Source organism: Sarcophilus harrisii, chromosome 5 (genome assembly GCF_902635505.1).
Source record: "Sarcophilus harrisii chromosome 5, mSarHar1.11, whole genome shotgun sequence".
NCBI lineage: Eukaryota > Metazoa > Chordata > Mammalia > Dasyuromorphia > Dasyuridae > Sarcophilus > Sarcophilus harrisii.
In genome coordinates this window covers 49787509-49811800 of record NC_045430.1, presented here as the reverse complement: position 1 = coordinate 49811800, position 24292 = coordinate 49787509, and the positions used below count along the sequence as shown (strand labels likewise).

General features: G+C 35.9%; 1 protein-coding gene across 7 annotated transcripts in view; it reads right to left on the bottom strand.

Moving 5' to 3' along the window:
- The window catches only part of PPP1R12A (protein phosphatase 1 regulatory subunit 12A), a 158277-nt gene extending 139040 nt beyond the window's left edge, over positions 1-19237 (bottom strand). For all 7 annotated transcript variants that reach the window (XR_004229620.1, XM_031938713.1, XM_031938712.1 and 4 more), the window contains exon 1: positions 18928-19237. Coding sequence is in view for 6 of the 7 variants with exons in the window: in XM_031938713.1 (XP_031794573.1) it covers positions 18928-19164 (237 nt within the window). In the remaining variant the exon portion in view is untranslated. The remainder of the gene's footprint in view (positions 1-18927) is intronic.
- Between the last annotated feature and the right edge of the window lie 5055 nt (positions 19238-24292).

Sequence of the window (24292 nt, the reverse complement as noted above, 5' to 3'; positions counted from 1 at the left end):
TGATGACCAGTTGTGATGGACCTGGCCATCTTCAGCAATGAGATCAACCAAATCATTTCCAATGGAGCAGTAATGAACTGAACCAGCTACGCCCAGAGAAAGAACTCTGGGAGATGACTAAAAACCATTATATTGAATTCCCAATCCCTATATTTTTGCCCACCTGCATTTTTTATTTCCTTCACAAGCTAATTGTACAATATTTCAGAGTCTGATTCTATTTGTACAGCAAAATAACGGTTTGGTCATGAATATTTATTGTGTATCTAATTTATATTTTAATATATTTAACAACTACTGATCATCCTGACATCTGGGGGAGGGGGGAGGTAAGAGGGGAAAAATTGGAACAAGAGGTTTGGCAATTGTTAATGCTGTAAAGTTATCCATACATATAACCTGTAAATAAAAGGCTATTAAATTAAAAAAAAAATAAATTTAGTCTCAGACACTAGTTGTGCGACCTTGGACAAATCACTTAATCCTCTTTGCCTCAGTTGCCTCATTTGTAAAATGCACTGGAAAAGGAAATGACAAATCATTTCAGTATCTTTGAGAAGAAATCCCCAAATGGGGTAATGAAGAATCAGACATGACAACAACAATGATGTTGGGAAGCAGATCTTAGTCTACAGTGCTATCTGTTAATAGTTAACGACTCATGTAAGTGCCTACTATCAGAAAGATATGTTGTTGCAGGCATGGTAAGAGTAAATTAGATGTTGCACCAGGCCTGAAGTCAGGAAGATTTAATACAAAACCAGTCTCAGATACTTAATGCCTGTGTAAACCATGGGGCAAATAACTTAATCAGTCTGCCTCAGTTTCTTCCTTCTTAAAGTAGGGGACAATAATAGCACCTAACTCCTAAGTGAGCTATGAACTTAAATGGTTAATGTCCATTATGCAAATGAATACCAAATTTTATTATTTTTTAATAGCAAATGGACTTGGAAAGCTTTACAGAAACCAAACCTTTTTTTCCCCTGCAAAGGCTACTGTAAAATTTTTCTACTTCACCTAAATTCAGATAGAATCTTGTAAAAAATCGTGTTTTTTAAAAAACAGATTTCTATTTCAATAAACTTTGTGATAGTATTAATTTCATTCTCACATGTTATTTATATAAATGACACTAAATACAAAGATATTAAACCTAATGCTTCCCAATGACAAAATTCTTTACTTTCCTAAACATTAAAATAGTTGAGCATTAATTTATCTGATTTAAAAGGTGGCACAGTGAATATAATACTTCAGTATTGCGTAGTCGAATCAATTATATAGCATTAAGAAGATATTATGCTCTATGACCTAGCATTATATTTCTTTAGTCTAAAATTTTATTTGCTATCCTGCCAGTTTTGTCACATAGTTGGTATATATAATTCATTTTAAATATTTACAAGAAGCTATTCTAGATTCAAAACACTAGAGAAAACAAGAACAAAAATGCTCCATCCCTGCCCTCAGGAAGCTATATTTTAATGCAGTGATAATGCATTTCACAGTTGAGTAAATACATAATTTCTGGAGAGGACACTAACAACTCCAAGAAAACGAAAAATAAGACTTTCATGTAAGAAGTAGAACCTGAAAGGAGCCCTGAAGGAAGAAAGTTAAGGATTTTAAGACATGGAGAGGTTGAGGAAGTGGGAAAGCAGACACTGATAAATCTAAGTCCTCCAGGTAGTTTCACTTGAACTACGGAAAATATGGGTCCCCCCTAACTAGTATAAGTGGATTTTCAGAACTTAAATATACACTGTCCAATCAATACTGCAGATTTCATTTTATTCTTTATAGACTGGAATTATTACAATTCAGTTGTGCTTATTACTTACTGCTCCTAGCTATGTAATCTGTAAATTGTGCCTTCATATAAGTCATTGATATGAAAACAGAACTATAGAAAGAAAAAGAGAGACTAAAGCCTGTGTGGCAAACATCAGAAACTAATACTGTAGGTTGACATCTCTTACTCAACATTCTTTGCATAGCTGTTCAACTAGTAAATCCACTTCACTATCTAATAGCAGCTGAGGGGAAAATGAGCTTTCAGTCAACTGAATATGAGATCCAACTAAGGAAGATTTCCTTGAGAGCATTTTATAGAAGAAACTTTAGGGAGTCAAGTTTGTTACAATAGAAAGTACTGGACCAGACTTTTTAATCTATGATCCTATGAAAACAATAGATGAGAAATGGAAAAGACACAAAAATATTTCAATATATATTCTCAATCAACACTGGGACTCTATCATCACTTCAATACTTAATAAATTGCATGGGTAAGTGGCAAGAGCACTTACAAAAATGAGTCTCAAATAAATCAGAAATCCCATAAGTCATTTTTAAAGCACGTGAGTAAGAATTTAAAAACTCCAAAAGGATAAAATTTAAAGGAGAACAAAAGAATACAATAAGTACTTTTGCCACTGAAAAGAAAACTGGGACTATGCTATGTTCATTTTTAAAAAAAATTTCTTCCATGGATCTTTTCCCTTTTTGCTCTGATTTTTCTCTCCCAATATGATTCATAAAGCAATGTGTTTAAAAACAAATTTCCTGGGGAGAAAAAAATGGCAAGATTTTATAATGGGCCTATATAATCACTGAATTGTGACTTTAAAAAAGCATTTCAAAGGTGCATTCCATTATCATAGTATATGTGCCTTACTACTCTAAATGGTGAGTGGGGATAATGGGTTGGTTACTTTAAAATTGGAGACTACCACAGGACTTATTCAGTGAAATCCACAGTTCCTCAAAAGATAAGCACACACATACAATGTGAGTTTACCTGTCTCTTCCAGGGTCATTGAGCAGATGATCATTGAGCAGAACCTCTCACGTAACAAAATTGTAATGAATTTGGAGGCATAAAAGATCTGGGTTCAAATTCCTCTTCTCATACTTACTAGGTATATGGTTAAATGCAAATTACTAACCTTCCAAATCCTCAATCTGCTAATTTGTAAAATAGAGAGATATTACCATAAAATCTACTTCATAGGATTGGTGTGAAAATCAAGTGAGACAACATAGGTTAACTTGCCTAAATGAGTTACACTCTGGGGAAAGACAAGAAGTATGATAGGCAAGTAAAAAATCACTACCCACCACCATCTTTAATGTCTACTATCTTCTGTAGTACTAGAGAACTCTGGGCCCATTAATCTTGGAAAAACCAGCACTCTCAAAAGCACAGGACCTGCTTCTAGTACAGCCCTTACAGCTATCATCTCAGGAACCAACTGGTAACCAATTGGTAACTACTTCATAAGTGTTTTATTCCTGCCTCCTCAACAGAAGATTTGGGGGTGGGGGTGGGGGAGGGAAGGTTCTCAAAAAGTCTTTGACACTATCAAATAGTTCAATATCAGAAAGTGTTATGATTTAATCAGCAGAAAGAGGCATTACCATCTGCTTTTCTGCTATACCCTAAGAACTCTGGCATCTTTCAATCTCACCAGTAGCTGAAAGCTCCTATGTGTGTTGTCTCCCCTGTTAGACTGTGAACTCCTTGGGAGAAATCCTGCTTTTCTATATGTCTCCTCGATTCTTGGCACACAGTAAGAGTTTGATATGGTTTTTTCCTCCATTTGTTCAGTACATCTCTAAAAGTTCTTTGTGACATTATATATATATAAAAGATTATTATATGTGACAGATTATTCAATGCTCATACTGATCCGAAGTTATTTCCTATCACCAAATCCCATTATTAGATCAGTATTTTCCCTGTGATTTATTCATATGGCTATAATTCAAGGAACATCTTGCTCACTCCATTCAAAATTTCAGATGAACCAAAGTTTAAATATTGCTTTGTGGTTATATATCTGTAATGATTATCTTCTTCCAAGAAATAACATGAACAGTATCATCAAGTACATGTAAGATCAGGAAAAAGGATGAGCTGGTGTGTAGGAAGAATGAAATAACATATGGATAGTCTGGTGCAATCATTGTATAGTTATTCTCTATAGAAGATTTATAAGATCACAAAGGAAAAGAGTAAGAAAGATTCGCAATCAGCAACTGTAGAAGAATTATAGAATCTGAAAGTTGGAAGAAACATCAGTGACCATCTTCTCCAATCTGTGCATCAATGGAATTCCCACTCTAACAAACCTGAGAAATCACCCAGGCACTGAAGACTTTCAAAAAGGGAGAAGAAGCTATTACCCTGAAATAGAGGCATATACTTTTGGACAACTCTAAATGTTAAGAAGCTTTTGTGGACATTAAATCTGAATTTTTCTCTCTGCAACTCCCACCCACTAAGTAAGTTCTACCTTTTCCAAGACAAAAAGAGAAAACCTGATCCTTCTATATTATAGCCCTTCAAATATTTGAAGGAAGGTGTTCATTCCTGAGCATTCTCTTCTCCAGCTAAATATGCTCAGTTCCTAGCTTAAGGTCCTCTTGGCTACCAGTAATATTAATGCCATTCTTAAACTGTAGTGCTCAAAACAGAATACAATAATCCTGATGAGGGCAAATGATGAGATACTGCTTCTTTTGCTTTTCACAAGGCAGCCCAAAATCACATTATTTTTTTCTTACCACATTACATACCTAATTCAACCAAGCACTTTCCCAGAATTGCTTCCTAATCACTTTTTTCACCCTATACTTGTGAAGAAGCTCTGTGTGTGTGTGCATTTGTGTATTTTTAACTTAAGCACAAGAAAGAACAAATATTCATTTCTATAGAATTTCATGTTATTAGATTCAGATTCAGCTAGGACTCTTATCCACTGTTACTATAACTCTAAGTTTTGTGTCATTTGCAAATTTCAGGAACCTCTCACCATACTATCTTTTCCAACTTGATCCAAGACATTAATTTTAAAAAATCAACAGTCTAGGGCCTTCTAAGCAAATTCGTGGGATACTTCACTGATTATCCCTGACTCTTTGACATTGAACCATTAAAAACTAGTTTTTTTGAATCTGGGAATGTAATCATCTCTGAATTCACCTGATTTTGTAATCATTTACATCATTTCCCTTCATCTACTCCACAAGAATGTATCTTAAGCAAAAGTTTTGTTAACATCTCTGTAAACTATTTTACATGCCATTTCCTTCATGTATTCAGTACCCCTGTCAAAAATTTAAGAGTTTGGCATAACTTGTTTTTAATAAAGGGAGCTAGCTCCTTGTAATTTCCCTTTTATAGATGTTCAAAACTATCTCTTTAATAATCCATTCTATTAGTTTATAGAGTTTACAGACTTTCCCACTTTTTTGAAAATCAGTAAATTTGTCCCTTTCCAAACAATCACATCTGCCAGCTCTTTCCATATACAAGGCTGTAGTTGATCTGGAACAGTTGATTTAAATTCATTATGGGCAACTAGACGGATTTTTACTATCTTATTACTTATTTGAGGAATCAATTAGCTGTTAGCAATTTTTCTATTGTTCTCAGTACAAATTTTATTCTTCTTGGAAGAAAAAAAGGGAGGCAAAATAAATCAGCAACATTGCTATCAGTGATCATCATCCTGCTTTAACCCAAAGCAAAGGGTTATTCTTTTATTTTCTATTTTTTTAAAAAAAATTTTCTCAATTACATATGAAAATTTTAACACTTTTTAAAAATTTTGAGTTCCAAAATCTCTCCTCTTTTTCTCCCTCTTTGCACACCAAGATAGTTGGTATGGATTATACATGTGAAATCAAGAAAAACATTTCCATATTAGCTATGATGCAAAAGAAAACAAACCAATAATAAAAAAGGAAAAGTATGCTGTGATCTTCAGACATTTATCAAAATTCTCCTGTGAATATGGACAGCATTTTTCACCCTTAAAGAGTTGTCTTGGATCGTTATACTGTTCAGTATAGCTAAGTCATTTTAGTTGATCATCAAACACCACTGTTACTGTATACAATATTCTCACGGTTCTGCTTACTTCACTTTGCATCAGTTAAGTCTTTCCAGCTTTCTTCTGAAACCAACCCATACCTCATTTCTTAAAGCACAAAGTACTCCATCAAAATTGTATACCACAACTTATGTGACCATTCCCCAGGTGATGGGCATTCCCTCAATTTCCAATCTTTGCCATCAGAAAAGAGCTGCTATAAATATTTTTGCACTTACATTTCTTTTTCTTTGATCTCTTTGGGATACAGATCTATATTTATAATATTGCTGGGTCAAAGGGCACACAGTATTTTATTGCCCTTTGGACACCATTCCAAATTGTTCTCTAGAATGGCTAGATCAGTTCACAACTCCAATTGTGCAACCCAATTTTTTCCCACCCCCTTCACCATATCATTTTCATTTTCTGTCACATTAGCCAATCTGATAAATGTGAGGCAGTACGTCAAAGATGACTTATTTGTATTTCTCTAATGAAAAGTGATTCTGCATTTTTATATGATTATAAATAACTTTGATTTTTTTCTTCTGAAAACCCTTCATATTTTTTGACCATTTCTCAATTGGAAAATGACTCATAATCGTATAAATTTGACTGAGTTCTCTATATTTGAGAAACAAGGCCTTTATCAAAGAAACACAGTAAAAAAATTACCCCAGAGTTTTCTGTTTTTATTCTAATTTTGGCTGCATTTGTTTTGGTTGTGCAGAAACCTTTAACATAATCAAAATTATCCATTTTATATCCTTGTAATGCTTTCCTCATTTGGCCATAAATTCTTCCCTTATCCCTAGAAATGGACAGGTAAAATTTTTTATGCTACTCTAATGTGCTCATATCACCCTTTATGTCTAAATCATGTACCCATTTTGACCAAATCTTGTATAAAGTGTGGCATGTTGTCCTACAACTACTTCCATACATACTTTCTGCCAAACTGGCTTATAATTTTTCTAAGAATTTTGTCAAATAGTGAATTCTTGTCCAAAAACCTTGGATCTTTGAGTTTATCAAACACTACATTATTCTGTTCTTAATCTATTCCAACCCATCATTCTAACGTTTTTACTGCAACTTTGTAATACCGTTTAAGAGCCGGTCTTACTTAGTATTCCTTCATATTCTTCCCCCCCTTCCCCCACTGATTTCCTTGATATTTTTTACCTTTTATTCTTCCAAATGAATTATTATTTTTTCTAGTCCTATGAAAGAATTTTTTGGTAGTTTGGTATGGTACTTAACAAGTAAAGATAGGACTGTCATTTTTATATTGGCTCAGCCTACTCAAGAGCAACCAATATTCCTCCAATTGTTTAGATCTGAATTTGTGTGAAAAATGTTTTGTAATCATATTTATAGTCTCTAAATGACATTTTTCTTTGTATCTCTTCCTGCTGAACTTTGTTGGTAATATATAGAAATGCTAAAGATTTATGAAGGGTTATTTTATATATTACAGCTTTGCTAAAATTATTTATTTCCACTAGTTTTTAAACTGATTCTCTAGGTTTTTCTAAGAATAATACTATCACACTATCCGCAAGGACTGATAGTTTCCTCTATGCCCACTCTTAATTCCTTTCATTAAGTATCTTCTGTTAATCTGGGCAATTTATATTTTTATAAACATTCATCCATTTCAGTGATTGCTAGATTTACTGGCAGGTTTATTTTTTATTCTAAACTCATCTCCAGCCCCTAGCCATAAACCTTAAAATGTTTGTTGTTGTTATCCTTAGCCTCCCTAGGCAACTTTAAATTCATTCTAACTTTTAACACTCCTGATGCTATTTTAGAGGAATTAACCTCAAGTTTATAATCATCCTTTTTTACCCAGCTTTGCTTCTATCTTCTGTACATTTTTTCTTCTTTCATTCTCTTCTTTAAAAATATCATTTGGTAATAAGTTCCCTGAGCATTAGGGTATTCAAGCAAATTTCATTTGTCCTCATTGGAATTTCTTTCCCTTTGTGCTTTCAAATTTTTATTTGTTTACATTTCCCTTTCTCTCTTTAGAAAGAAAGTAACCCTAACAGTGAGAAAATGCATCTGTCTTTGTGTAAAATTCTGATAGTCATCAAAATGTAACAAAACTTTTGATTAAAGAGTTCTTAAAAGGGGGCTTTTCTCACATATTTCTAAGTCCTTTGCATACCAAAAGCTAGATTATTGAAGATTATCTTGTATTTTTTATAAACTAAAACAAATACATTTACACATACACATGAATACAGTTGGTATATATGGCTAAATTTCAAGGATATATCCAAGCCAGTATATGTTGCCAAGGTTAAAATATAAGCATTTTATTTCAGTTTAAGCAGAAACTAGTCTAGTATGGATCTTACTATCTAAAACTCACAATTTAGGGAGGAGAGTACATAACAGTTACTTCATTATAATTTAATTTATGTGATATTTTAATATAATTTATGTGACCCAGGCTTCAAGTCAGTCAAACCTACACATAACTTTGATTAAAGCTTCCTAAACATGGATATTATGAACAACATTATTTAGCAATGATCAAGATCACAGCTGGGCAATTACAAAAGCTATCCTACTGAATGTTTAGTTTGGTAGAAAACCTTCAACCTATTCTATGTTAGTGCTTTACATATTTCATTAATATCCAAGAAAAAAATGAGGAAATTCCCAAAATTTTAAATGAATTCTTTACATATTCCAGTAACAGCCAAAAACAAAAAAACAAAACAAAACAAAACAAAACAAATGAAGAAGCTTCCAAATGTACTATCTGCAACAATAGTGCGAAAAGATACAATTTTACTTATATTGTATCTGAACATATTCACTCTACAAAACAGCAATAGCTTAGAAGCCAAAGTGCCATTTTATGAAAATTTTCATTTCGTTCAAAAATATATATTTAAATTAGTTTTCCATGCTAAACATGCAAAACTATTATAGCCACCTTTTATCTGGGTGTCTTAAAACTAAATTGCCCCATGGGACAGGACTTATTTTCTGAAAACCAAAATGCAAGAAACACAGCCAAAATTTCATGTTTTCAAAAACATTTAATATAGCTTACTATTGAAATACATCATCAAATGATGCAATGTGATCCTCCTGTCCCTTCTAGTTGGAAGGTACTTTAAGGATGACTAAGGATTCCTCCTCACTCCCGATTTCTGCAGATAGCAAACTGAAGTGTTAAGATGCATTTACCACAATTTATAGAGTAATTAATTAGTCAGAAGCAAATTCAGATCTTTAGTCCAGTTCCAATGCTTTTCAAAAAACCCCAATGAATGAATATGTTAGTTGGTCAAAGGGAAGAGAGTATCCTTGAAAGCAATAATTTGTCAATGACTTAATTTGTGTCAATTCAATTCAACTATTATCTAAATACCAGCTATTTCCAAAGTTCCATGCTAAGTGGTAAGAATATAAAGACATAAAAAGGATCAGGAACATGACATCCAAGATTATCTTTGAAGGAAAAAGGATTCCAAAAGATGGAAGGGGGAGGAATGCATTCTCAACCTGTAGGTAAGCTTAGAGTTGGACACATCAAAGAACCGGATGACAAGAAGAGAAGGGAAAACAACTACATAAAGAAAACGAGGGATAAAGTGAGTAGTACAAGGGATGCACTGATAATAGCAAAGTATTATGAGAATCATGGAGCTATGCTTGCAAATTTGCATGATTCCAAAATGGAATAATGCAGGACAATAACAATCAGATGCTTGGGCTGTCTCATCAGTTTTTCAATCAATACTGATATCAAGTAGAGGATAACTAAGTTTATTGCTTGGTAATGTTTCAAACCTTTTTTAGGAATAAATTTTCTTAATTATGTTCTTATTGTTACATACATAAAATATTTTAAGGGCTACTAGAAAGTTAACTGCTGAGAAAGTTTTCATTCCTAGGCCACAGTTTCTATCAACTGTCATTTCAGGAATGCTGATAGAAACTCAAGCCAGGAAGGAAGGCATCTACTCATACAAATGCATAAGGAACAAGTACTGCTTACAAGTACAGTTGCAAGGTAATGTAGTACATTTTATTTAGAAAAAGCTGGACATTTAAAAATTATGCAAATATATTCGTCTCAAACCTCAAAATATCAATTTCCCCAAATTTTCTTCTAAAGAAAGTTATATGCAATATAATAAAATAATACCAAAATAGTTATATCCAATGATATCAACAAGTAATTCTGCTAATTATGATACTTTCTTTTCAAAAATTAAACTATAATATTGCTAAATTTTAGCAAACTTTTAAAAACTCTGCCTCCTTACATTTTAAGTATTTCAAAAGCCTGGTTTAAGTTTAAAAATAGGACATCTACTAAGCTCAGTGACTTATTTCCAGACGTTTTGATTTTCTATGTCAAATTTAGTCTTTTCTTAATCAAGAAATACATACTAGATGTATTTTAAAATACAGAATGCAACATTATGTATAGAACAATTCCTATTCTCTGTTCCTCAAGAGTTTACATCCTTCTCAGAAGACAGTACCACATATTCAATGAGTATCATACAAAAAGATATGGAGGTGAAGTCTGAGGGTCTAGACCAGGGGTCCTCAAGCCAGATGCAGCAGCTGAGGACGTTTATTCCCCCTCACCCAGGGCTATGAAATTTCTTTATTTAAAGGCCCACAAAACAAAGTTTTTGTTTTTATTATAGTCTGGCCCTCCAACAGTTTGAGGGACAGTGAACTGGCCCCCTATTTAAAAAGTTTGAGGACCCCTGGAACTCTAGACATTCAAACTGTTGGTCCTATGTCCTACTTTCTGTGTGTGGTACTGGGGAAAGCCAACTACCACCTCTGTGTCTGTTTCTCTGTAGCTCTCCTGAGTCAGGCTCTAAGGATTCTAACCCTAATAATATGCAATATTCCTATTCCACAAAGGAAATGCAAAGCAATGTTAAACTTCCAAATGCCAACTTGGACTAAAGTATATCAGCTGTACTGAGCAGAGACTGGGGCAGTCGTGAGAATAGGTGGGGCCTGGTAGAAAAAAGAACAGATTGTGCCAAATGGGCTATTAGGAAACATTTCATTAAAATTACTTTCTATAGTAGCCCATATATCAGTTATCTCTTTGAGGACAGTCACTCTTTTTGTCTTATATCTCCAAGTACCTAGCATTAGTAGGTACTTCATAAATGCTTAATTGATAAGTATGTTTTGGATAAAGGGAGAATTGAAGGCAAAGTTAAAAGTGGGATCAAAGAAAAAGAAAGGAAAAAGTCTGATTCACTTTCAAGTCCTAGCTCTGCCACTTGCTATGTAATCCTGACTGTGTCTTTCTCTCTAGGGCTTAATAATTTCTAAAAAATATTGGGGAAGAGGAGAGACTATTAGCCTAAAGGATTTCTAAGATGCCTTCTATCTCCTAGCTCTTTGATCCTAGCATCTATAATGTCTCTTTTTCCAACTGCAAAGTTTTGGGATTTTAGATTTGGAGTAAAATATGGAGACTAGAATATAGGAAGGAAAGAGTGGGATTATAGAATAAAGACAGAATATCTATGTTAGGCTAAGACCAAATCCTAAAGAGTCTCAAATGCAATGTCTCTAAAATATAAGAGATTTGCAAGAGCTCTTTTCCACTTTCATGTAGAAAGCAGAATGGTTTTAGTAAGAAGAATGCTAATAGGAAGTCAAGAAACAAATTGAATCTCTGTGTAACTAGCTGTATAAATGAGACTTAAAGAAAAGGTAAATGTCTTGGCTCAAAGTTTTATTATCTATAAAATGAGAAGGCCTTTGGCATTAACTAAACAATAGGTCAACAACTTGTGTTATGTGGATTTAATGAAATATTATGCCATGAATAATGAAGGACACACTTAGGGGGGAAATGGAAAGACTTGTACAAACTGACAGAGGAAAGAAAATAGAACTAGGAAACCATACATGTCTGTAATAATGTAAAACATTCAAAGACAGCTAAATTCAGATTAAATCTGTATCTAATACTTTTATTAATCAACACTGCTCCCAGTATCCAAGTGATAAAATACACTTCTCTTTGTAGGGACTACAGATGGAGAATGTCTTGTTTTATTTAACTGCATTTCTTTGTCTCATGAGAAAGAATGAAAAATTAAGAAATGACTTATGTTGTAAAATAGAATAAATTAAGAAAAACCTTAATAATAAGAGAGTTGTTAGAAATGTTTTCGAAGACCCATACTAACTTAAAGAAGCCAATAATTCTAAATATAACCAATTCGTTTTATGCCCTTCATGGGTTAAAGTTAAGATCATTTTTTATATAGACTAAATCTAGTTCTGTAAAATCTAAATTCCATTTTAGAAATAAACAACTAAAACAAGAGATTGAAACCTTTCAAAAAAAAAGAGCCCACATGCAAGCTTCTGTTCTGGTAAGGCCACTACGGAGTAGAAAAATGGTAACTTCATTGAAAACATGGCTGTGGACTGCAGACTTCAAACCAAAATGCTACTGAATTTTTCTTAATGTTAAAATTGTTTAAAATCACCATGCTGGACATAATTTTGGAGCAAATCATTAAAATTAAATAGTTTTTTTTTTCTATGAACATTATTTCCAAGACTGGGACACTAAAATAATGTTTTGCAAGTAAAAAATCAGAACACATGGACTGACAAAAGACATTTATTTTGCAAATCCTTATTAAAAATACATTTGAATATCTTGAAATGAAGATTATTCCCATTTTGAAATCTGTATCACATATGGTTAGTCTCACCTATGTGAAAAGTTTCTTCCCTATGTTATTTTTTGCTTACTTATACTTAGACACACAGAAAAAAGACTGCTTGGAGTTATGCTTTGGCTATTCCAACTGAGAAAGGATTTAGTTATGCCACTTCAAAGTCAGACCACAAAGTTCTTGCCAAGAAGTCACAGAATCATAGAGCTGTCCAAAAATGGAATGGGGCTGCCGCCGGGAGTACAAAGCTCCTCTCCATTAGTTTCAGAGGCTAGGTGAAAATTACTTGAGAACTTTCTCGACAAGATTAATGATTTTAGAAGAAGTTAGTCATGATTTCTCGAAATTTCAGTCAATTCTCTAAATCTGGAATATATATATTTTTAGCAGAACACTGTTTAGAAAGGTGGTGATTCTTAGTTCGTTACTGCCGTTTCTATCACATCACAATGGAAAAGAACAAGGTGTTTGCTCTTTACTATTAAAGAGACAATAAATATCAAGTTAGGGCCAAGAAATCATTAAAAAAAAAAAAAAAAAAAAAGACCAGCTCAATTTTAAGACAATTCAAGTTATGTTCTAAAGGCAAGATATGCCTTCTTAACCTCTAAAAGTTTAAAATTTTAAGTTAAATGTATTCTTGGTATGACCTTAATCTCCACAACAGTTTCCTAATTTCTATATATATATATATTTAAGTGTGGCACAATTATTTAAAAAATGTTTTGTTTTGTTTTTAAAGCTAACACCCCTCAACTAACAATTAAGTAGAGAAAACAGGAATAAGTAGAGTACATTACTTTCAATAGCCAGCTTACGTATTAAGATTAATAAAATACCCATAAGCCACAGATTTACTTTGAATTCAATCCCTCAGCTATAAAATCTCAGTATGCCAACATATTAATGTAGAATTTGCTAACTACTGTTTCATCAACATTTTCCCCAGCTTTCAAAACGCCATATCAGTATATTTGAAAATAAAATAATTTGGGAATTATCAAAGGTTTGTCTGCTATCAATTTAGTAGTTTTCCTTTTCCTAACAGAAGGTGAAGAAACCAACACTTTGCATATAAGTCTACAAAACTGATAGCATATTAAATTTTTTTTTGAATTTTCATTCAATTCTAGGATAACTACCCACGTTTTTAATATAAAATTTCAAAAAATAAGGCTAATGTATTAAAGTGGAAATTTATATTACTGTTCAATTTTAAAAGTTAAATGATCAAAAAAAATTCTACTTAGGAAAAGGATGAAAGGTAAAAAGTTCAATTAGAAATATTCTTTCTAGCATATAATTAGGATATGGGCTGGTTTATTTTATCATTACTAGGCAAAGGGGGAGAGGAGATTGGTGATAACAAAAATAACAGCAACAACAGAAAATTATACACAGCAAGAAATATATGTCTGATTCACATAAAATCCTAGGTAGGAAGGATAAATAACTTCTGGGTGAAGTCATGAGGAGGGGTTTCATGATGGACATGACATATGACATGGGCCTTGGAGCACAGTGGGCTTGTTTTCAGAAGCAAACAAAGGAAAAAAAAAATGATTGGCTTAAGCCAGAGAGCCACAGAAGCAAAGACTGACTTGACAGAAGTTTAAAGCAAGGGTGAGACTATTGAATGTTAAGGATGCTATGTTCAGATGTTATTTTTTGGAAAATGATCCTGCACAGTTAGTGGGTCTGGAGTCAGAAGAAGAGTTCAAAATCTATCTCAGACATAGCTTGTGATCCTGAGCAAGGAACTTGACCTCTCACTTTCAGTTTTGTCACCTGTAAATAGGGATAATAATTAATAGCATCTATCTCAAAAATTTGCATCAGATTGTAACATTTATAAAGCAGTCTGAAAACCTTAAAACACTTGATAAATGCTAACTTTTATTAAATTAAAAAACTAAAGGAAGTTTTTGAGTCAGAATGAGAAAAATGCTATCTTAGGAAAATTAAACTGGTAGAAGTATGCAGGATGGACTGAGGCAGGGAGAACAATGAGCAGTCTTGGCAGTAGCCCATGCATGTGGTAAACTGGGGCTTCAACTAGGATGGCAGCATTGAAACTAGAAAAAAGAATACAAAGAAACTTGGCAACTGAATATTTGGGGTCTCAAGGACTCAAGAAGAAAGAAACTTCTAGTCTGTTGACACCATTAATGAAAGTAGATAATAAGGATTGGTACATTTTTACTTGAATAAGTAATAAAGGTGAAAGGATAAACTGATGAAGTCCATTTCTTACCAACTGAATTTGAAGTTACTGTACTATTTCCATACAGATGGAAGTGGCAGTTGGAAAATAGAAAAGCTCAGAAGAGGTGTCAGGGTTACAGCTATGGAGGGGAAGGGGAATGGAGAAGTAAATGAGATTTCCAAAGGAGTAAGTGTAAAGAAAAAAGAGGGGGCCTAAACACATGACCCGATACCTAGATCTATGAAATGGTAATAGAACTCACAATCCTGCACTGAGTATATAACCATACAAGAAAATGTGTGCATGTGTGTGTATATGTACATGCACATCTCACAAGAAATTATAAATCTTTATATCACTTCAAAACGATATTTATTCCTAAGAGAAAAATATCTAAGAAGTCCTGCTAGAATAACCAATTTTTCTCTTAAGTAAAAAAATGACATTTCTCTTCTAAGTGGGGTTTTGGCTAGAAAAATGGGAAAAAAATTTTTTCTTCAGGGAAGAGGTTATATCTGCGCTAACTAATACAATGCCAGACACATAGCATGTACTTAATAAATAATATTTGTTGCCTGATATAGATAACAATTTTTATTTAAAGATGGCTTTTGCAATTCAAAACAAAATAAGTACATTACCTCTCTGAATCTCATTTTCTTTATCTATAAAATAAAATTATCCTGGATGAGTTCTAAGGTCTCCCCTTTCAGTTCTAAACCTGATCTTAATGATTTTTAAAAATTAAAATGTACCAGAGAGAGGACTGTGGGAACTGAGTACGGTTCACAATTTAACATTTTCTCACTCTTTTTGGTGTTGTTTGCTAGCATTTTATTTTGCTTCACTTTTTCTCTTGTATGGCATGATAATTGTATAAATATGTATGCATATATTGGATTTAACATATTTCTACCACGATTAACATGTATTAGACTACTTGCCATCTAAGGGGAAGGTGTGGGGGAAGGGGGAGGGAGAGGGAAAGGGATTGGAACATAAGGTTTTTGCAAGGACTAGTGCTGAAGAACTGTCCAGGCATATGTTTTGAAAAATGAAAAGCTTTAATAAAAAAAATTAAAGTGTAATTATATGAGCAAACTGTCAGAACAATGATTAATGACTACCAATCAGTGGAATAGGAAGTTCTTAAAGACTTTCCATATCAAAGTGAAATCTACATTTTTTTTTTTTTGGTTTGGGGAAGGAAAAACAAAACAATATACTAAAAAACAAACCAACATTTAATCCAGTAAGAATTTCTGCAGTGCAATATATTTTAATGTCCAATTGACATAAGTCATTTAAGATATAAACTATCAATTATATTCAAGTGGTTTTTTTTTTAATGGATTAGTACAAAAAAAAAAAAAGCTAACATTGAATTGACTTCTTTCTTATAACTTGTTTTTATTGCAGAAACTACAGAACTACAGTGGTTGATAGAACATGTAGTGGAACTCTCTTAAAACCTTTCATAGATCAATTTCTTTATTTCAGTAAAATGTGGTTTGGAACCTACAGATATTTTATTCTTATATTTCACTTTCCTAAGAAATGCCTGCTTTCCTCACCACAATGGCAAAGTATACACTATAACCAGGTCCAAAAAGACTGGTAAACAAGAAATACCGATAAAGAAAAACATATGACAAAAAGAAAATAATCTTTAATATTTTAAAAAATATAAAATTTCACTAGTCTGAAAGTTGTACAAATGAGATACTTCAAAGTTCTTATGCAAACAAATTGTTCTAAGAATTATTTACACGCTGATATGAATTATATATCGGTTAAAATAAATTAGGTTTACAGAATGTCAAAAATTCAACTCACTAAGTCCAGAATAAAAATCAGCCAAAATGATTGCTGTGACAATGTGTAGACACAGTGACTGAAATACTGTGTTATATTTATAATAACACACAAAATAAAAATGGAACCAAAAAGGCAGTAAATACAAGTTGTGCACATTTTAAACCAATATGGTCATTAATGTATCACAAGTGACACCTTTTCTTTTCCCATTCAAATATACTGTGGTCACAATTACAACAGATAAATGAAATAAAACATTTTAAAATATTAAAATAAAAAACAAACCAATCCTTTAATGTCTTAATGTCTGCCCAATTATCTTTTGCCTCTTCAAAAACCATTCTTTCTTAATAAAATAAATAAACAGCATGTAAAGACTTATAAAGTTCTTCTCCCTCAAAATAAAAATACAAATTATCAGGCTTGATCATATTTAGGATTTTCTACCTTATTTTAAAATGAATCAATTTATTGAAATGTCCTTTCATTCTTATCACCCCAAGTTTTAAAAATTAAGTGTTATAAGCTTAACCATAAAGTAAACCACAGACAATGATCATTTTGCAGGTTAAAACATCTAGATAAAATGAGATGAAGATAGTGATGTCCATCATATCTGACTTGCCTTTTACACCCCTCAACTGTCAGTAGTTTCAATTCACAAAGTTAAACTTGGTAAAACAAAGACTTGCTAAATTCGATATCAAGCTTGAGTCAATGAAATAAAATTTAAAATGTAGAGCTTTGACTTAAACTGAAAGCAGTAAAATGGGAAATATGATCACATACCTCTCTCGAAAATATGAGGCAAACTAATGTGCATGAAATCTAAGCCCTAAGTTTCACCACCCACGGACAAGTTTTATCTCCATTGTATTACTCAAAATAAAGCCACAGCCTTCCTCATACAACATTTTCAGTTTTGAAATGTGGAAAGATGAAATAGGTTGTCAACTACAACCATTCACTCAAAAATTTGCTTTCAATTTGATGAACTCTCTGAAAGTACCATTACTTTTGGCCTGTTCAAGGCAAAGTTCCACATTATCTCTGGATTGCCAATAGTCTCTCCTTATTTGGCTAACATTGAGAGATCCCAATCTGACTCTACTATAAAACTTTAACATGCACAAAGCATCCATTTTGAACAAAGTTCCTAGTTTCCTTTTCCCCACCTCGGGGGGTTGGGGTGGGGAAATCACGTCTAGATAAGTGCATCTGAAGATCTCTAGTTGTCCTCCACCCTTCTCCCAACCCTATTCAAGAAAATTTTAATGCCATTGATGTTAGTTTCGCTAAAACCAACGCACGGGGGAGGGAGGAGGATGACCTGAGGTCCCTGACACTGCGGCAAAATCCTCACGTAACACCAGACTCCCAAACCAGGGAGGTAGGCAGCATTTGGTTGCTCCCCCCACCCCGTTCCATCTCCACCCCAACAAGGAGAAGTGCAGACCGGGGTGGAGAATTCCACCCCCGCGCTCGGGAGAGGCGGCAAGCAGGAAATAGCCCCAGGCGGGAGGCTCAGGATGCCGGGGACTCCAGCCCGCAGCGGGTCCCACCATCAGGCCGATGCCAGCTTGGTGCCCCCGGCCCCCAGGGAAAGCTTCCCCTCTCTTTCCGAGCACTATCAGACCGAGCTCTTGGAGCGCAGGAACGCTGTTCTGCCTCCTTCGTAACCTCTGCGCTTAACGCGGGGCTTGGTACGTAGTAGGCGCTTAGAAAAGGTCCCAGGCTTCACTACATCCACACGGGCTGGTTGCAGAGAGACGGGGGAAGTAGAGGACTGAGATCCCCAAGTGCTAAGCACTGATGAAGGAGATGCCCAAGTGCTCCCACCGTCCCCTACAGCGAGCGCTCTCACCATCCAGCTCATAAAGCAACAGTGCCTGACACACAGTAGGCGCTTAATAAGTGCTCTGTGACTTGACTAGACACCAGTTGGAGGAAGGAGGTGGGATCCTTAAGGACTTTCGCCATTCCCTCCCCCTTTTCTCTCCACTTCCACGCCCCGGACCCACCCAGCGCCCCCCCAATTCTGGGTTCCGAGCCGGCCCGGGGGTGGCCGTCTCTCTCGGTCAGTCCTGGGTCTCTCCCTGGGGAGGTCGAAGCCCGGCCCTTGGAGGCGGTCAATGAGCCCGGGGTCTCCCTGAGGCCCCCCGAGGGTGGGAACTGGGAAGGGACGAGAGGGAGGGGACATGATCGAGCTCAGCCCAGCACGAATTAGGCGCCTACGGTGTGCGGGCGCCTACGGTGTGCGGGCGCCTCCGGCGGGGCCTCCCCGGCGGCGGCCACTCAGACAGACCTGGTGCAGAGCAGTGAGTCCGTCCACATTAGCGTAGTTGATGTCGGCGCCGCGATGCAGCAGCTCAAGCACCTCGTCCGTGTCCCCGCTGGAGCAGGCTGCCAGGAAGACGGCGCCATCGTCGAACTTCACCTTGGTCTTCTGGCGCTTCACCACGGGAGGCTCGAGGTCCGTCTCGGAGCCGATCCAGCGTTTCAGCTGCTCGTTCCGCTTCTGCTTCGCGTCCGCCATCTTCATCCCCCACTCCGGCCGCCGGGTCTTCTTATCGCGAGGGGAGGAGGGAAAGAGGGAGGGAGGAAGGGAGGGAGGGAGGGGGAGAGGGAGAGGGAGGGACGGCGGGCGAGAGGTGGAGGGGGGCGCGGGCGCGGGGGCGCGCGCCGGAGCGACGAGGAGGAGGAGGAGGAGGAGGAGGAGGAGGGTGTGAGGAACTTAGAGAGGAGGCGGGAAGAGGAGACGCTCGTCCGGGACTTCCGGTATCCCACAGAGCACTGGGGCGGCACGCACCTGGCGGGCGGACCGAGCGGGCCTCTCTGGCTCTTTCCTCACACAAACACTCCCGCCCTCCCCGCCCCCGCCCCCGCCCCCGCCCCCGCCCCTCTCAGGGCAGGCCGCTACCCGTCACCCGCGGCCTCTGTAGCGTAACCTCGCGAGAGTGGAGCGGGGAGGCGCCCTTCGGCCACTGCGCATGTTCTGCGACTCGCCCTCCCCACGCTGAGGCGGAAGAGCAGGAAGACGCAGGAGTAATCACTGAGGCCGGGCGCGGTGGCTTTTTGGGGGAAGAGGGTGGGGCTTCACGGATCTCCGGAACCGGGGCCCAGGAGGAAGGGAAGGGACGGGGATTTGTCCCTCGGCAACGCCGTGGGTTGAGGAGAGACTGTAGTAGCTTTTTCTTAATCCAACCTGGGATTTGGTGTTAGGAAGGCCCAAATTCGAATCCTGAATCGGACACGCTTTGGCTGTGTTAACTCTTGGGAAAAACTTGCCCAGTTATTTCATCTGTAAAATGAGGGAAATATTTAAATAGGGCAGAAAGGAAAAATAGTTAAACCTCTGTACCTCAGTTTGTGCATATATAAAATGGGGCAATAATAGCACCTCAGTTTGTACATGTGTGAAATGGGGCAATAATAGCACCTCGGTTTGTGCCTTTGTAAAATGGGGGCAATAATAACACCTCAGTTTGTGGATGTGTAAAATGGGGCGATAATAGCACCTCAGTTTGTGGATGTGTAAAATGGGGCAATAATAGCACCTACCTCCCAGTATTATTTTGAGGATCAAGTGTAAAATCGTTTTGTAAACTTTGAAGCGAATGCTAGCAGTTATTCTTATAGGAAGATTTGGGTGCGAATTCTGTTCTAATAGCGCTTAATTTCACTGAGGTGGTGGAAAACCTTAAATCACTGTTCTAGGAAGACCAAAGTTCAGTGACCACAGTCGAGGAGCCATAATTATGTGACCTTGGGCCAGTCGCCTTATCTGTAAAATGAGGGGACTGGACTAGATGACTTCTTAAGTTCCAACCCCAAATCTGTGGTTATTTGTAAAGTACTTTTCTGCTTACAAGATCATGTCCCTGTGATATAAGGAAGATGTATTAAGTTCCATTTACAGATAGATGGTCCAAGAATTTAATTGTAAACGTGGGCTTTTAGGATAGAGCCTTTAAGGCCTACGGAGATCCTTACATACACGAATCTCATTTGGTTATGTGGCCTCTTAGAGCTTTATATCTATAATTCTATTTCAATCAAACAATAAATATTAAGTAATGTGTCTCAGACACTGTGCTAAACAAAAACTTTATCGAGAGAGAATTGTATTTATGAGTGAGCATTAGAATGGGGAGAGCTAGATTCAAATCCTCCCCCTCTGACTTACAAGCCCTTGTGACCCAGGCAAAATCCTAACCACTCTCTGTGCCCCTAGACATTTTAAGTTACTGGAATTATGCAGAACAACTTTGGTTAGAGTTTATTCTCTAGAAATCACAAGTCCCACCTTATCAAAAACATTAAGTGCCTCTTATTCGACAAACTTTGAGAACTCTGCCCTCTAGGTGGAAGAAACATAGATAATCAAATGTAGAATTGATACAAAATAGATAAAAAATTGGGCTGGGACAAACTATTGGGAAAGGTAATAAGGAAATATTCATATTCAGAATAGATTTTTCAATGTAAAGAGTCAAATAGGTCAAATAAAGGAAGCCATTAGGTGGCCCAGTGGTTGGAGCTCTGAGCCCTGGAGTCTTGGAATCAAATCCAGCTCACTGTATGAATTTGGGCTTAACCTTTGTTTTCCCTAATCCATTGGAGAAGGAAATGCCAAACCACTTCAGTATTTTTTTCATAAAGTCCCAATATTACATCTCAATCCTTCATCTCAAGTGTAAGTACTTTCTCCTTAAGTAACACACCCATCCAGTTAATGAAATAAATTTAGTGGCCTTTTCCTAATCATAAACCAAGATAAAGACAAACTAAGTCTGGTCAAGGAAAAGTGAAATTCTTAACTTGCTGAAACATTAAGACCATAGACATAACCTCAAAGGTGTATAGTTTCTTTTAGAAAATAGTGATATCCATACTTCATGGAGTTATGAGAATTAAGTGAAATAAGGCACTAGAAGTGTTTTGAAATTATTCTCCCCATTGTATTTTATAGACACTCAAAGTTGGAAAACACCTGAGAAATAATTTTTGTCTTATACATACTAAAACAAAATCCCTTATTTTTCTTGCATAATTATTAGCATATATAGGTCTTTACAACATTCAGATGCACTTATTTTATCTCATAGCATCTTGTTGACCTGGGTTCAACACCAGCCTCTGATACACTGTAATCCTGGGCAAATTACTTACCCTCTCAGTTTTTTTAGGCAACTTCTCTAAGACTTTTAAGAGATAGAGAAGTTGACAGTGTGCCTGGGTCCTGAGATCTTCATTTGGGAATGAAGTTATAGGAATTCCATCTCCTTACATCAAATCTGGGAAGTCAGTAATGCAAGTATTATTGGCTTATTTTTGCCCAGATGGGAAAAATGAGGGATATGAGACAAAAAAGCTCCCAGAATTTGTCCTGTGATCTCATATCCAGGAAATTGCAAAACCAAGATTCTAATCCAATTCTAAAAGTGATACAGAGGAAAGCATGATGGATCTGACATCAAAGGCTCTTAGTCTGCTTTCAGCATTGCGACTTATTCCATTTGTGACTTTAGGAAAGTTATTTAAACTCCCTTGACCTCAGTTTCCTTTTCTGGAGGTAGATTCCAATACTCATCTTAGACTAGAAGCCCAAATCTGATGATCTTGGCTCTGCACTATTGCTTTGTTATATGTTCTTTTGTTCTTTGAACGACACAATTTGTTGCAGAAGTACCAAGTTTAAGGTGAATTCAGTCTCTTGTATAGCTCCACTACTTGCTCTAGAATACTTTACATATTTAATTTAAAAATAAAATCATTACTGTAATAATAAAAATCCTTAATAAAAATGTTCACATTTAGAATTAACACTGACAATATTACCACAGAGTGTTAAAAGAATCCCTAAAGGCCATGCTTAGGACATTGCCATACCTTCAAAAGATTTCATCAGCTCTGAAACAGAGAAAGGAACTGGAAAAAGCCCTGTCTTATCAGGTACTCTCGTCTCCATCTAAAAAATTAATGCAGGGAAGAGCCAAGGTCTCTGTTTTCCAAGAATCTTTGAATCTGTTAGCTCTTAAAGAGCAAAAAAGAGATTAAAGGAATTAGAGTAGGTAATGAGGAAACCAAATTATCACACTTTGCTGATGATATCATGGTATACTTATAGAGAACCCCAGAGATTCTACTAAAAAGCTATTAGAAATAATCCATACCTTTAGCAAAGTTGCAGGATACAAAATAAACTCACATAAGTCATTGGAATTCTTATATATCACTAATAAAATCCAACAGTTAGAGTTACAAAGAGAAATTCCATTTAAAGTAACTACCGATAGAATGAAGTATTTAGGAATCTCTCTGCCAAGGGAAAATCACAACAGAAAAAGCCAAACGCCTTAAGTTTGAGTCCTACTACCTAGTTGTATCATTGTGGTCAAGTCCATTAATCACTTATTTTCTTCATCTGTTCAATGGAATAATACTTCTTTTATGTAATTAATAGTTTTATGAGAAAAGTCCTTTTTAAAAACTTTTATGGCCTTATGGTTTTTAGTAATAAAATATAAACAACAACTCTGGATAATACACACATAGATTTTGGTTTACTTATATTTTAATCCCAATTTCAAAATATATTTCATGCTAGTCCAGTGTATATATTGGAACCATTTGTATATTACCACTTAATCTTATATAGGTGGTACAATGGATAGAACACTGGACCTGGAGTTAGGAAAATCTGAGCTTCAGACATTAGCTCTGTGATCCTGGGCAAGTCACTTAACTCCTTTGCTTCAGTTCCTCATCTGTGAAATGGAGAAACACTAGAATAGGAAATGACAAAGCCCTCCAGTATCTTTGCCATGAAAACTCCATGAACAAAGCCCATGGGATCACAGAGTCAGACACAACTGAACAGCAACCTTATTACAGCATAATTAAATTAAACTTTACATAAAGGTAAGCTGGTATTATTACTAAAAGAAATATTCTTCATTGATGCAAAATAATTAAAGAATAGCATTCCTTCATGGGATTTAGACCTGGAAAAGACCTTAGGAATTATTACCTAGTTCAACATCTTTTTTATAAATAGCTTGTCTGGGCTTTAGGCATGGCCCTAAATCATAGTAGATGATTTAAATCTACTATAGGGAGAGTAGATTTAATTTTCTTTTTGTTTTTTTTTTTTTTTTTTATTTAATAGCCTTTTATTTACAGGATTTATACATGGGTAACTTTACAGCATTAACAATTGCCAAACCTCTTGTTCCAATTTTTCACCTCTTACCCCCCTCCCCTCCCCCAGATGGCAGGATGACCAGTAGATGTTAAATACATCAAAATATAACTTAGATACACAATAAGTATACATGACCAAAACATTATTTTGCTGTACAAAAAGAATCAGATTCTGAATTATTGTACAATTAGCTTGTGAAGGAAATCAAAAATGCATGTGTGCATAAATATAGATTGGGAATTCAATGTAATGGTTTTTAGTCATCTCCCAAAGTTCTTTTTCTGGGTATAGCTAGTTCAGTTCATTACTGCTCCATTAGAAATGATTTGGTTGATCTCGTTGCTGAGGATGGCCTGATCCATCAGAACTGGTCATCATCTAGTATTGTTGTTGACATATATAATGATCCCCTGGTCCTGCTCATTTCACTCAGCATCAGTTCGTGTAAGTCTCTCCAGGCCTT